This window comes from Oncorhynchus mykiss, chromosome 11, assembly GCF_057628025.1.
Source record: "Oncorhynchus mykiss isolate SJ-2025 chromosome 11, ASM5762802v1, whole genome shotgun sequence".
In the NCBI taxonomy this organism is placed as follows: Eukaryota; Metazoa; Chordata; class Actinopteri; order Salmoniformes; family Salmonidae; genus Oncorhynchus; species Oncorhynchus mykiss.
In genome coordinates, this window is record NC_143032.1 from 57,860,301 (window position 1) to 57,873,747 (window position 13,447).

General features: G+C 40.3%; 1 protein-coding gene and 1 long non-coding RNA gene across 2 annotated transcripts in view; one reads left to right on the forward strand and one right to left on the reverse strand.

Annotated features, from left to right (window-relative positions):
• Nucleotides 1-725: 725 nt before the first annotated feature.
• Nucleotides 726-13,447, forward strand: part of LOC149979642 (uncharacterized) — a 39,107-nt gene continuing 26,385 nt past the window's right edge. The window contains exon 1 of the long non-coding RNA XR_016484588.1: nucleotides 726-1,037. This is a non-coding gene — a long non-coding RNA (uncharacterized LOC149979642). The remainder of the gene's footprint in view (nucleotides 1,038-13,447) is intronic.
• nkx3-1 (NK3 homeobox 1) lies at nucleotides 2,770-5,489 on the reverse strand. The gene is made up of 2 exons (XM_021621468.3): nucleotides 5,157-5,489; nucleotides 2,770-4,948 (listed from the first exon to the last, which is right to left on the reverse strand). The coding sequence occupies exons 1-2, from the start codon at nucleotides 5,356-5,358 to the stop codon at nucleotides 4,542-4,544; spliced, it is 609 nt and encodes a 202-aa protein (XP_021477143.1). The 5' UTR covers nucleotides 5,359-5,489; the 3' UTR covers nucleotides 2,770-4,541.

Consider the following 13,447-nt stretch of genomic DNA (forward strand, 5'->3'; position numbering starts at 1 on the left):
CAAGCGTCTGGAAGAAACCTGGCACCATCCCTACGGTGACGCATGGTGGTGGCAGCATCATGCTGTGGGGATGTTTTTCAGCAGCAGGGACTGGGAGACTAATCAGGATCAAGGAAAAGATTAACAGAGCAAAGTGCAGAGAGATCCTTGATGAAAACCTGCTCCAGAGCGCTTAGGACCTCAGACTGGGGCGAAGTTTCACCTTCCAACAGGACAACGACCCGAAGCACACAGCCAAGACAACGCAGGAGTGGCTTTGGGACAAGTCTCTGAATTTCCTTGAGTGACCAAGCCAGAGCCCAGACTTGAACCTGATCGAACATCTCTGGAGAGACCTGAAAATAGCTGTGCAGCAACGCTCCCCATCCAACCTGACAGAACTTGAGAAGATCTGATCACTTTTTTTCACACTTTTACAGTTAGTTTCATCAGCTGTTGTACATATGATACGAATCACACAGGAAAACAGAATTTTGACTACACTGGGACGATAAAAATGCATTGCACCCACTACCCTCTTTGTATCTGAGATCAAATCAAGACAGGCTCTGCTCGAGCAAGGGGGACCAGTGATTATCAGGGGAGGGGATCAGAGTGGGTCTGTGCTGCAGGTGAATGCTGCTTGGTCTGACTCAGAGTCATGGCCCATTGTTCCTGCCCTCACTCTGTGTCATGGATGAGAACTCATCTGTCCAGGAGAGCACCAGGAGAGGGGCTTCTGGAGAACAAAACCACAAACTCAAAACACGTCTGAGTCATGTACAATGAGTCACAAGAACAGGCCAATGACAATCAAGGTACATTGAGCTAAATTGAGATGGAGTAGTAGACAGCCCCTCCAGACACTGAGACCTCAGGCTTGGGAAAGCAGTGTCTCTGTCTCTGCTGATAAAAGCGAGCCCCTTGCCCTTTGGCAACATGCCTACAGGAGGCTATGTGATTGAGTGGGGTGAGGAGGCACCAAATACAAGCCATGGATTTCAGAGTTTGCTGGAAACAGTCAACTGGAGAGAGTACATTCCATGGCTGCCACAGAGGTGAGTGGGTGGCATTCCATTTTTCACCATGATATCTTACTCTAGGCTACCCTTACGCCACCCTGCCTATCTCAATGAAAACATTGTCAGTACAGAGATTGCTATTATTAACTGGCTTGACATTACTGAGAAATACAGTGTGGGTGGCTCTGTTTTACACATAACCACATGCTAGTGGCAAGGACAATAGTGCTATCTTCTGTATCAATTTGACGTCAGGACAGGACAACAATAATGTCTGAGAGAGACAGATCTAGACAAGACATTTCCTAGATAGATGTTGTTGTTTTTTTATGCTGAAGGTATGGCTACCTACAGTACCTGTATCTCCTGTTCTTGTTCCATCATCAAATATGTTATAAGTGTTTATTACTGATTTATAAAATATAAACAAAAACTAACTATAGTAGCCTACTTATAAAGCATTTGCGAAACCTTCATAAACCATGACAAAAATGCACCTTAAAATGTTACCAAAGTATCACCACAATTACGTGTAAGATTGCCTGGCTGCCATGCGAGAGTCACATGCTGAACTCAACAACCATTTACTTGTGGGCATTCTACCAATAGTGTTAGTCCCATATTTGATCCTGAAGGATACACTAACTTTGATTTCCCCCATAGCTCCATGTGTCCATCCCTTGCCTGTCTCACATCCCTTGCCTGTCTCAAGTGTGATTGTGGAGGAAAACATTTCACATTTCACGTAGTCACCACAATGAGGAACTGCCTTCAGTATAGGTCAATTAACTAAGGTCTATTTCCGAGCCCCCGAGGATGTCTAATTTGCATAATACAAACATCCCCATAAAAATCTATCAGTTTAATTTAGAGATTTTTCTTTTTTCATGGGATGTGTCTCAATCAACCGCATCCTCTTATGTAACACTTCCACATTTGTGGTGAAAGGTGACAGAGCTAGAGTGGAATTTGTCAGAAGGTGAGACATCCGGAAAATTGGTCTTCTTACAAAATCGTCTGTAGTGTCCGAACTATTATGATCCCTCTATGGAAAGATGAGACTCTCACGAACACATGCATGTCTGTCGTTTTGCTCTAGGAAGCCCACTCCTCTGAAGGTCCCCCAGTACCAGTTGACAAAATGAATGGAAGTGTATATATAGACAATGTTTAGTGCCAAATAAAAAGGGTTAAATGCATGTAAAAAAATATATATATATAGTAATGTTTCCTGATCTTTCTTATATTGCTCAGATATAGGACAGACACTTCATAACAAACTTCCCTTAGATTTTTTTGGGGGGGGACTATCAGTTGTTCCATGTAGTGAATCTGTTATTCAATGCATTTGTATGGGCTAATAGCAGTTAGGAAAATATTTTTTCATCAAATACATGTTTTGTATATTTTTTTGATACTTCAAGGGGTCTTAATTAAAAATCAATCAGCTAAATGATCCTTGGTATGACCTTCTAAAAACAATCCCATATAGCTATGTACAGGTTCGGAAACTGGGTTACGCGCAATGCCGTCGGGGGTACGCCAAATAAAAATGTGATTCACATTAAAAAATATATAAAAACTTGACCGCTTGCATGATGACGAGTTTCTCCTACAACTGACCTATCTGGGTGATGTCTTTTCATGCCTGAATGATCTGAATCTAGGAAAACATTGAGGGCGGGAAAACATTGAGGCTATGATTGAGGCTATGATTAGGAAGTTGGAGCTCTTCTCTCTCTGCATTAACAAGGACAACACACAGGTCTTTCCATCATTGTATGATTTATTTGTGTGGAAATGAACTCAAGCTTACGGACAATGTCAAATGTAGTATATCGAAGCACCTGAGTGAGTTGGGTGCGCAATTACGCAGGTACGTTCCCGAAATGGATGACACAAACAACTGGATTTGTTATCCCTTTCATGCCCTGACTCCAGTCCACTTACCGATATCGGAACAAGACAGCCTCATCGAAATTGCAACAAGCGGTTTTGTGAAAATGTAATTTAATCAGAAGCCACTGCCAGATTTCAGGATTGGGCTGCGCTCCAAGTATCCTGCCTTGGCAAATCACGCTGTTAAGACACTGATGCCCTTTGCAACTAGGTGTCTATGTGAGAGTGGATTCTCGGCCCTCTCTAGCATGAAAAGTAAATACAGGCACAGACTGCTTGTGGAAAATTATTTAAGACTGAGACTCTCTCCAATACAGCCCAACATTTCAGAGTTATGTGTATCCTTTCAAGCATACCTTCTCATTAACCTGTGGTGAGTTATAAACAATTTTTGATGAACAAATACGGTTTTATATGTAAGATGGTTAAATAAAGAGCAAAATTATTGATTATCATTATATTATTATTTGTGCCCTAGTCCTATAAGAGCTCTTTGTCACCTCCCAGGACCCGGGTTGTGACAAAAACTCACGCTCATTCTTATGTTTGATAAATATATCGTATAGTGTGTGTGTGGCAGGCTTACAATGATGGCAAAAAACAACATTTGAGAGTGTGCTGACCCTGGTGCTAGAGGGGGTAAGCAGCTGGAGGTTGAATGTTTGAAGGGGTACGGGACTTTAAAAAGTTTGGGAACCACTGGCTTAGTAGAACCCCTCCCCGGCTCAGACAGGGTTTAGACTCTAGGTTTTTTTTTAAAGACAAGTTGATGTCGAATCAAATCTCAGTTTAAATTGATGGATAGGGGCTATTTATCTGTTAAAGAAGACAAGCATTGTTGTTTAGAGAAGGCCCTCATCACTCAGGTTTTCCAGCCAAACCCTTATCTGCTCATGCAATTTGCTAATATTATCAGAGTTTAACTACAGGTACAACCATTGTTTGCCTCGAGCAACAGTTTCTGTAGACCCTATTTCAAGCATTCATTCCTGCATGTAAGTATATACATTCAGTTTAAAGCGACACTTATGGCTCGCACAGGGAGAGGTGTTTGTCAACAAATGGCAAAATAACTGTTGAGTCATACCTTATTTCCACAACCAGCCATGGCCCAGTACATAGTGTTCTTTATCTTAATCATCTCAGAGCTCAGAATAGTGCCATGTATGCTTGCTTAGCTATAACTCAGCAAAATGGAAAGAGTAAACTTGAGTAAACACTTTCATTTTTAATAACCATAACTAGGCTACTCCCTAAATGAAATAGTGAGCTGCATGGGTACTGACAAATTTAGCACACTTCTATTACTACAGCTGGCAAAACTTTTCATAGACCTTGACACTGCAATATCATTTGAGTTACTTAGTCTCAACTTCAAATCAGTCACTATTTATTTTCTTGCAACATACATTTTCAGGAAAAAAACAAATAAATAACTATTTTTGCTGTGATAACATACTTATAGAGGTATAGGCTACAAATAAAAAAGAATGACAGCTGACAGTTTATGACATAGGTAGGTTACAGTGTATAGCCATAGAAAAGTAGATAAAATACATATGTTACATAATTAGCTTAACATGCTCCCTCATAAGGAATAGTGACCATATTGACATTAATATTATCCAGTAGATTTAATGTTCACCACAGAGTTGGTCTCCATGTGCGATTAAAGTCATACACATATGGTCGGAATTGATATGTTTTGTACAACGTGGTGAGAAGTGATGCTCTGACTAAATCGTCCTCTGTATTTAGTCCTTCTGACTTTTGAAATAAATCCTTACAGTACTCCGTAGCTTGCTGCTTGCGTTTGGTTTTGTATCTTCTGTTCTGAAACCAGATTTTAATTTGCGTCTCCGTCAGTCTCAACGTGTTAGCAAGATTGGCTCTTTCAGGAGCGGACAGGTACTTCTGGTGGTTAAATTTAGACTCCAGTTCTAGCACTTGCAGATGCGAAAAGGCAGCGCGCGAGCGTTTCTGTTTTCCCGCTGATGTAAAACTTTTCATAGCATCTGGGGTGCTGGAACTAGAGCTGGCAATGGAATCTGTAAAAGAAAGTAATGATTAGCCCGTTTGTGGTCAAAATTTGGCAATTGACAGGTGAGCTGACTACTCCACAGGTTCATATATCGAATATTACCTTTTATACATTTGTATAATTCCAGGGAATCTGGCACACCCCCGTCAAAATATAAATGTGCCTATAGGCCTACACTTTCTTTAAGTTGCCTAAATAAGATCCAATGTGCTCACCTTTCCGCGCTCCAAATGCGGTGTGCTTTGCGCAAAGTTCCGCGGACTGTGATACCTGATCGTGCTGTTGGTTATTCCATTGAGCGCATCCCTCCTTGGACTTGTGTGAAGAAGAGCACCTTACGTTTAGCCGTGTCTTTTCTTTAATGGACAAGATGTCCTCGATGAAAAATGAAGTTAGTGGCTTGACAGTCTCCGACATTTCTGCAGTTAGTAATCCAATTTATTTGCCAACGAATGTAGACTAAGGCTTGAAAGAAGCGCGCAAGCCAAGTACGGAATGTTGTCCCGGACACTGGGCTGACTCATCTTACTGGCGCCTCAATTTATACTAATACTGTAGTGGTCATGACAGCAGCAGCGACTGGCGAGGCGGGTCATCTCGTCGAATCAAATGCATCTCTGCCACATGGCAAATTATTAGAATAGCATGAATTAGTTTAATTAAATTGCACAATTTTCTCTACGCCTCAATGTCAAATATGTAGAACTGCAGAAAACTTCATAAATGTAAAGTACCAGTCAAAAGTTTGGACACACCTTCTCATTCAAGAGTTTCTTTATTTGTACTATTTTCTCCATTGTAGAATAGTAGTGAAGACATCAACACTATGAAATAACACAGATGGAATAATGTAGTAACCAAAAAAGTGTTAAACAAGTCAAAATATATGTTATATTTGAGATTCTTCAAAGTAGCCACCCTTTGCCTTAATGACAGCTTTGCACACTCTTGGCATTTTCTCAACCAGCTTCACCTGGAAAGGTTTTCCAACAGTTTTGAAGGAGTTCCCACTTATGCTGAGCACTTGTTGGCTGCTTTTCCTTCACTCTGCAGTCCAACTCATCCCAAACCATCTCAATTGGGTTGAGGTCGGGTGATTGTGGAGGCCAGGTCATCTGATGCAGCACTCCATCACTCTCCTTTTTGGTCAAATAGACCTTACACAGCCTGGAGGTGTATTGGTTCATTTTCCTGTTAGAATAAAATTATAGTCCCACTAAGCGCAAACCAGATGGGATGGCGTATCACTGCAGAATGCTGTGGTAGCCATGCTGGTTAACTGTGCTTTGAATTCTAAATAAATCACAGACAGTGTCACCAGCAAAGCAAATGTCAATTGCTCGTGTTTTTTGGCCCAAGCAAGTCTCTTCTTATTATTTGTGTCCTTTAGTGATTTCTTTGCAGCAATATGACCATGAAGGCCTGATTCACACAGTCTCCTCTGAACAGTTGATGTTGAGATGTGTCTGTTACTTGAACTCTGTGAAGCATTTATTTGGGCTGCACTTTCTGAGGCTGGAAACTCTAATGAACATATCCTCTGCAGCAGAGGTAACTATTCCTTTCCTGTGGTGGTGCTCGTGAGAGCTAATTTCATCATAGAGCTTGAGGGTTTTTGCGACTGCACTTGAAGAAACTTTAAAAGTTTTGCATTGACTGACCTTCATGTCTTAAAAGTAACGATGGACTGTCATGTCTCTTTGCTTATTTGAGCTGTTTTTGCAATAATATGGACTTGGTCTTTTACCAAATAGGGCTTTCTTCTGTATACCAACCCTACCTTGTCAGAACACAACTGATTGGCTCAAACACATTAAGAAGGAAAGAAATTCAACAAATTAACTTTTAACAAGGCACACCTGTTAATTGAAATGCATTCCTGGTGACTATCTCATGAAGCTGGTTGAGAGAATGCCAATAGTGTGCAAAGCTGTCATCAAGGCAAGGGGTGGCTACTTTGAAGAATCTCAAATCTAAAATATATTTGGATTTGTTTAACACTTTTTTGGTTACCACATGATTCAATATGTGTTATGTCATAGTTTTGATGTCTTCACTATTATTCTACAATGTAGAAAATAGTAAAAATGAACAAAAACCCTTGAATGAGTATGTCCAAACTTTTGACTGAAACTGCATCTCTTCCCCATTGCAAAATGAGTAGAATTGCTTTTAAGGTCTTATAAAATTGCTAAATGTTTTCTCTGCCCCATGACAAAATGTGTAGAACTGCAGAAAATTTGCTTTAAAATGGCAACATTTTCTCTATGCCCCATTGCAAAATGTGTATAATTACAGGAAATTCACTTTAAAAAGTACATTTTTCTCTCCTCAGACCAGAGGGGGGCCACTAAAAGATTCAACCTGCTTGAGCCGGCCCTGTGTTGATGTAATTAGATTTTATTTTAGTCATTTAGCAGACAATCTTATCCGGAACAGTTAGGGTTAAGTGCCTTGCTCAAAGGCACAGACAGATTTTTCACCTAGTCAGCTCGGGGATTCGACTTTTCGCTTACTGGCCCAGCACTCTTAACTGCTAGGCTACCTGCCACCCATATGACCTAGATGACTAATGATAGGGACAGACCTGCTGTGGTCAATTACATTGTTTTATTATTGTAAGATCTCTTTATGTCATGCCAGTTCATATATGTGACATGTGTGACTAAAATTAACCATTCTATAAATAATATTGCATGGATGAAATTATTTATATTTATTTGTTAGTACAATAAATTCAATGTACAACTGTATTTACCAGTGTCTCCCTGATCTTTAGAAATCTTTAGAAATGGCAGGATTAATAAATAAAATATTACTGTTCAATAGTGGAAATACTATTGTGATGTGATCAGATAGGACTTGGAAGATCTGGGGATGTGGCCCTTTGTCTTGTGCTCGTTATTTCAGCTGTAAGATGTATTATTGAGAGATTTATTACTAAATGTTTGTAACAGGATAGTTATATTCATTACTGCCATGGCCTGGGTTAAAGGCCCCTGTTACCTCAGGTCTAGGGGAGTAAGTGACCCTTGTGTCTTCGCCTGCAGTGGGCTGCTAGTGCCAGGGAGGGGTCAGGGTGGGTGGCCAGCCGTCTTGGAGTGGGTAATGTGTTCAGCAGATTTAGGCCGGCTCCTTAACCAACAAATACATTGTTCAACGGCTGTTTGTTTGTTGTGCTCTACCATTTTCTGCCTGACCTCTGCCTGGGAAAGGGGGGTGTTGCAGTGGCACTAGTCCTCTGAGAATTGAGACTGTTTGTAATAACAATAATCTAGGGATGACAAACAGATCCGTTTTCCTCCACATGCCCTCTGCCCTCGCCTATTACCTCCATCAGCTTCCCTTGACATCTCTCTTCCCTACCACACCACGGAAAGCTACTCATTCTACGTTCAATTTTACTTTCCCTTTTTTTTTATTACACTGCAGGTCAAATGCAAATAACATGTTTGTTTTAGAGATGTACTTCAATTTATTGTCAATTCATTATACCCCCAGTTTTGTTTATTCCCCGTATTTTATATGACAGATTGGATCTCAGAGGTCAGGTTGATTTGAGTTACCTTTCTAAGTAGATCATGTAGCCTAGTACTTTAAGTAGAAAAACTTTACCAGTGCATGGATATTTTAGGGTCCAACTTAATTTCAAACATGAGTTGCTTTCATGTAAACATTGTATTAAGATGTTTTGTTTGATAAGGTTCACCTTGAATTATTTCTCTATCTGCCTCTCTCCCCCAGATCCCTCTGTGAGTAAGTTTCACTGTAGGATGTATCTTCTCACAGTGTCTTTATCCCGTGTGTACGTCTTTGAGTCTCTTTCCTGTTTAATGTTTTCCCCCGATGCCTATCTTAATTGTAAATGCACAAACCCTGTTTATCCAGTATCCTGGCTATGTCATCCTCTACCCTGACTATTAAACAAGCTGAGTAATTAAGATTGCATTTCTCATATCATGTGGACACTGGTCTCTGTCTCTCCTATAGACCATCATTGTGTGCCTAAAGTTCATAGGATGGTGCAGATATGTTGTAGCTTTCACTTGGCTGGCCCCACCAGATGTTGGCTTTTTAGAATCTGACCCTTTAGCCTAGGAAGGCATTAGTCTTCCACCCTACATAATAATGTGTTACAGTCTGTTGTTTTGTTTCCACCCAGTCAGGAAGTCTTGGTTTGGACTATCAGGCTTCTGTTTTTATTCAGTACCTTAGTGCTATGTTCCTGACTGAGTTGAGGAATAGTTGAATATGAAACCAAATGGATGTGGATATTTTGCACATTTTTCCTTATTATCAAATATTTTTATAATTAACCCAAGATGGACCAAAGCCTGTTGTTTCCAATGGGAGCAAATTAATACTAGTGGGCCGAACAAGCAAGGAGGTGAGCAGAGCCAAGCATGAGCTAGTGAGATCCTATTAGCGTGTTCTAGCATTTATTATCATATTTCCGTTAGGGCACTGAAGTGTGTGTGTGTGCGTGCAATAACTCAATTCTCCCTTGAATTCTTCTAAACAATGCAATTTTTGACAACTTTGGAAAAGGGTCAAGTCTACAAAATGCAGTCCACTCTGTTTGTTACAGATTCTAGTTTTGGAAACAGAAAACTTTATGTAGAGCAAATGTTTCATTGATGAGAAAATGAGAAGAATGTTAGCCAAAAACATTTCTCCATTTTCTCCCACTGCTGGCAACTGGGCTTCTTCTCATCACCATATTTGGTAGTGAGTGGAAACTACAACCGGATGCTTCACATTTATACATCCGGTGAAATACTGTGTCAGGCTTATTGTTCTCTCTTTGTTATTAGAAGGCCTACAGTATCAATTGTATTTTGTGTAATTCATACTGTTTGTAATGAATACATTACACATTTAATGTACAAATCACTTTTCTCTACTTTTTGCCTCAATACAGCACCGTCAAAAGTTGTCCAGATGTTCCATCTCTCATTATGCAACCCTTATTGAAATGAGTCTGGCTAACACCTACTGTTTCATGAAGTGGAGATGCCCTCTATTGGTGCAAATGCAGCACAGCAAAGGATCCAACACTTACAGTGCCTTGCGAAAGTATTCGGCCCCCTTGAACTTTGCGACCTTTTGCCACATTTCAGGCTTCAAACATAAATATATAAAACTGTATTTTTTTGTGAAGAATCAACAACAAGTGGGACACAATCATGAAGTGGAACGACATTTATTGGATATTTCAAACTTTTTTAACAAATCAAAAACTGAAAAATTGGGCGTGCAAAATTATTCAGCCCCTTTACTTTCAGTGCAGCAAACTCTCTCCAGAAGTTCAGTGAGGATCTCTGAATGATCCAATGTTGACCTAAATGACTAATGATGATAAATACAATCCACCTGTGTGTAATCAAGTCTCCGTATAAATGCACCTGCACTGTGATAGTCTCAGAGGTCCGTTAAAAGCGCTGAGAGCATCATGAAGAACAAGGAACACACCAGGCAGGTCCGAGATACTGTTGTGAAGAAGTTTAAAGCCAGATTTGGATACAAAAAGATTTCCCAAGCTTTAAACATCCCAAGGAGCACTGTGCAAGCGATAATATTGAAATGGAAGGAGTATCAGACCACTGCAAATCTACCAAGACCTGGCCGTCCCTCTAAACTTTCAGCTCATACAAGGAGAAGACTGATCAGAGATGCAGCCAAGAGGCCCATGATCACTTTGGATGAACTGCAGAGATCTACAGCTGAGGTGGGAGACTCTGTCCATAGGACAACAATCAGTCTCGTATATTGCACAAATCTGGCCTTTATGGAAGAGTGGCAAGAAGAAAGCCATTTCTTAAAGATATCCATAAAAAGTGTTGTTTAAAGTTTGCCACAAGCCACCTGGGAGACACACCAAACATGTGGAAGAAGGTGCTCTGGTCAGATGAAACCAAAATTGAACTTTTTGGCAACAATGCAAAACGTTATGTTTGGCGTAAAAGCAACACAGCTGAACACACCATCCCCACTGTCAAACATGGTGGTGGCAGCATCATGGTTTGTGCCTGCTTTTCTTCAGCAGGGACAGGGAAGATGGTTAAAATTGATGGGAAGATGGATGGAGCCAAATACAGGACCATTCTGGAAGAAAATCTGATGGAGTCTGCAAAAGACCTGAGACTGGGACGGAGATTTGTCTTCCAACAAGACAATGATCCAAAACATAAAGCAAAATCTACAATGGAATGGTTCAAAAATAAACATATCCAGGTGTTAGAATGGCCAAGTCAAAGTCCAGACCTGAATCCAATCGAGAATCTGTGGAAAGAACTGAAAACTGCTGTTCACAAATGCTCTCCATCCAACCTCACTGAGCTCGAGCTGTTTTGCAAGGAGGAATGGGAAAAAATGTCAGTCTCTCGATGTGCAAAACTGATAGAGACATACCCCAAGCGACTTACAGCTGTAATCGCAGCAAAAGGTGGCGCTACAAAGTATTAACTTAAGGGGGCTGAATAATTTTGCACGCCCAATTTTTCAGTTTTTTATTTGTTAAAAAAGTTTGAAATATCCAATAAATGTCGTTCCACTTCATGATTGTGTCCCACTTGTTGTTGATTCTTCACAAAAAAATACAGTTTTATATCTTTATGTTTGAAGCCTGAAATGTGGCAAAAGGTCGTAAAGTTCAAGGGGGCCGAATACTTTTGCAAGGCACTGTATCTCTCACTTGGCACATAGCCTATGGTCTAAAGGAGTGTGTAAAAAAAGGCTATGTATAGTACAACATAAATGTTGCAGGAGGCAGGCAGGGTCAGGTGCAGAAGTTGTGATTTTAGTTACAGATGACAATAGGGATCCAGATGTTCAATTTACAAAGTAAACAAATGTCATATTTACATTAGGCTCCATTGTAAGCCTATAAGAATAGTCCAAAGCAGACATAATCGTCGCCAGAACCCTTTCATAAAAGAAACGTCAACTTCATTTAATTACCAATTTACAGACCACTCATTCACAATATTAGCATCCTGGCGGGAAGACCACGTATGAAGATTGGAACGTGCCAGCTACAGGACCAGGCATTTAACAGAATAGGCTGGAAATAAAATAAAATTAACTTCTTACTCGTGAGTCTTGAGAATGTTCATGTGCACTATAAACATTGTGTCTACTCAGATGGGACGAAATGGTAGGTAAATGAAATGCACCAATAGCAGGGGGGGGGGGGGGGGGGGGGGGGGTGTTAACAGCCTGACGCTCGGTCCGAACATTAATAGACATGGCTTGTGGTACAGGTATTGAGCGCATAAGGACCTTTGATCTTTCATATCAGCGAGAAATAATAATAATAAAGAAAAGGTTAAATTGATACCATTTTTAGGGTTAGGGTTCCCACACAGCCATATTTCCAATATACAATGTTAGGCTATAGGACGAAAAGAAAAGCAAACAAAACAATAGGCTCGAGATTCACAAAAAGTGTGATATAGCCTTCTGCTATTTCCAAAATTCCAGCTGATTTAACTTACTGAAGGAGGTATTTGTGGTTCACCTGACATAATTCAAACAGTACAAAATCTTGCAACTCTCGCTTCCTCAACTTTACATGTAGACCCTGACCTGCCCTGTGTTGAAGAAGCACTAGGCAAGCATGTCTCTCCACTCGTGCCCTCTCCAAACTCCCAACAATTGAGAGCATTGAAAATGCATGAGGTTTTCACAAGTTAAACTAGATTTTTTAAATCTATATTGCATATTATCTAACAACAATTAGTTACACCATTCCCTTACCGTTTCTTGCAACATTTTATAAATTTGTTACATTTTGGTATGATATAGCTTTCGAAAACTCTAGACGGCATTCTGCCTTCTCCCTAAAGTTTTCAGCCATTAGCTTCATCCACGACTGGCTCATGTGATCTACACTCCTAAACTGCATTTGAACATTTAGAAATGCCAATAATCATCACTTGCGAAACAGTTCTCGAAGCCTATGGCCTGTATCTTTCATAATCGAGAAGGAATCCTTAAAAAAAAACTTACTGTAGCAGTTTCCAGTTTCAGGGATTTTTGTAGTTCGTTCCAGTCAAGTAATTGAGAAAATATTATTTCAGATGTTGTTTATTTAGTAGATAGAGAATTAATACACCTGCTCTCCTGCCTGTCTGTCAGTGATATTTTGTGTGTCAACGGCTAATTTGTGTTGGATTAGAGTCTGACATAGCTGACAGTTATGATTTTAGGAGGAAAGCCGTTTATCCCTGTTGGCTTTGAACATTGTCTTCAGCCAGTCAGGCTCTTGGTTCTGCCTGTTTATATTGTGTGTGTCTGTAGAGATACAGTATGGTGGTCTCGCCAGCAGAGGGGGCTCCAAGGCCATATTATGTTTTTAAAACGTTCAACTCCCCAGGCAAAAAGGTAATCAGTCACTGCATGTACGTACGTATATACTGTAGACGGGAGTGAACATGGGGATCGATATGGATTATGCCTGATTGGTTGTCATCTTGAAATTAGTTGCAGTGTTATGGCAGAAGGC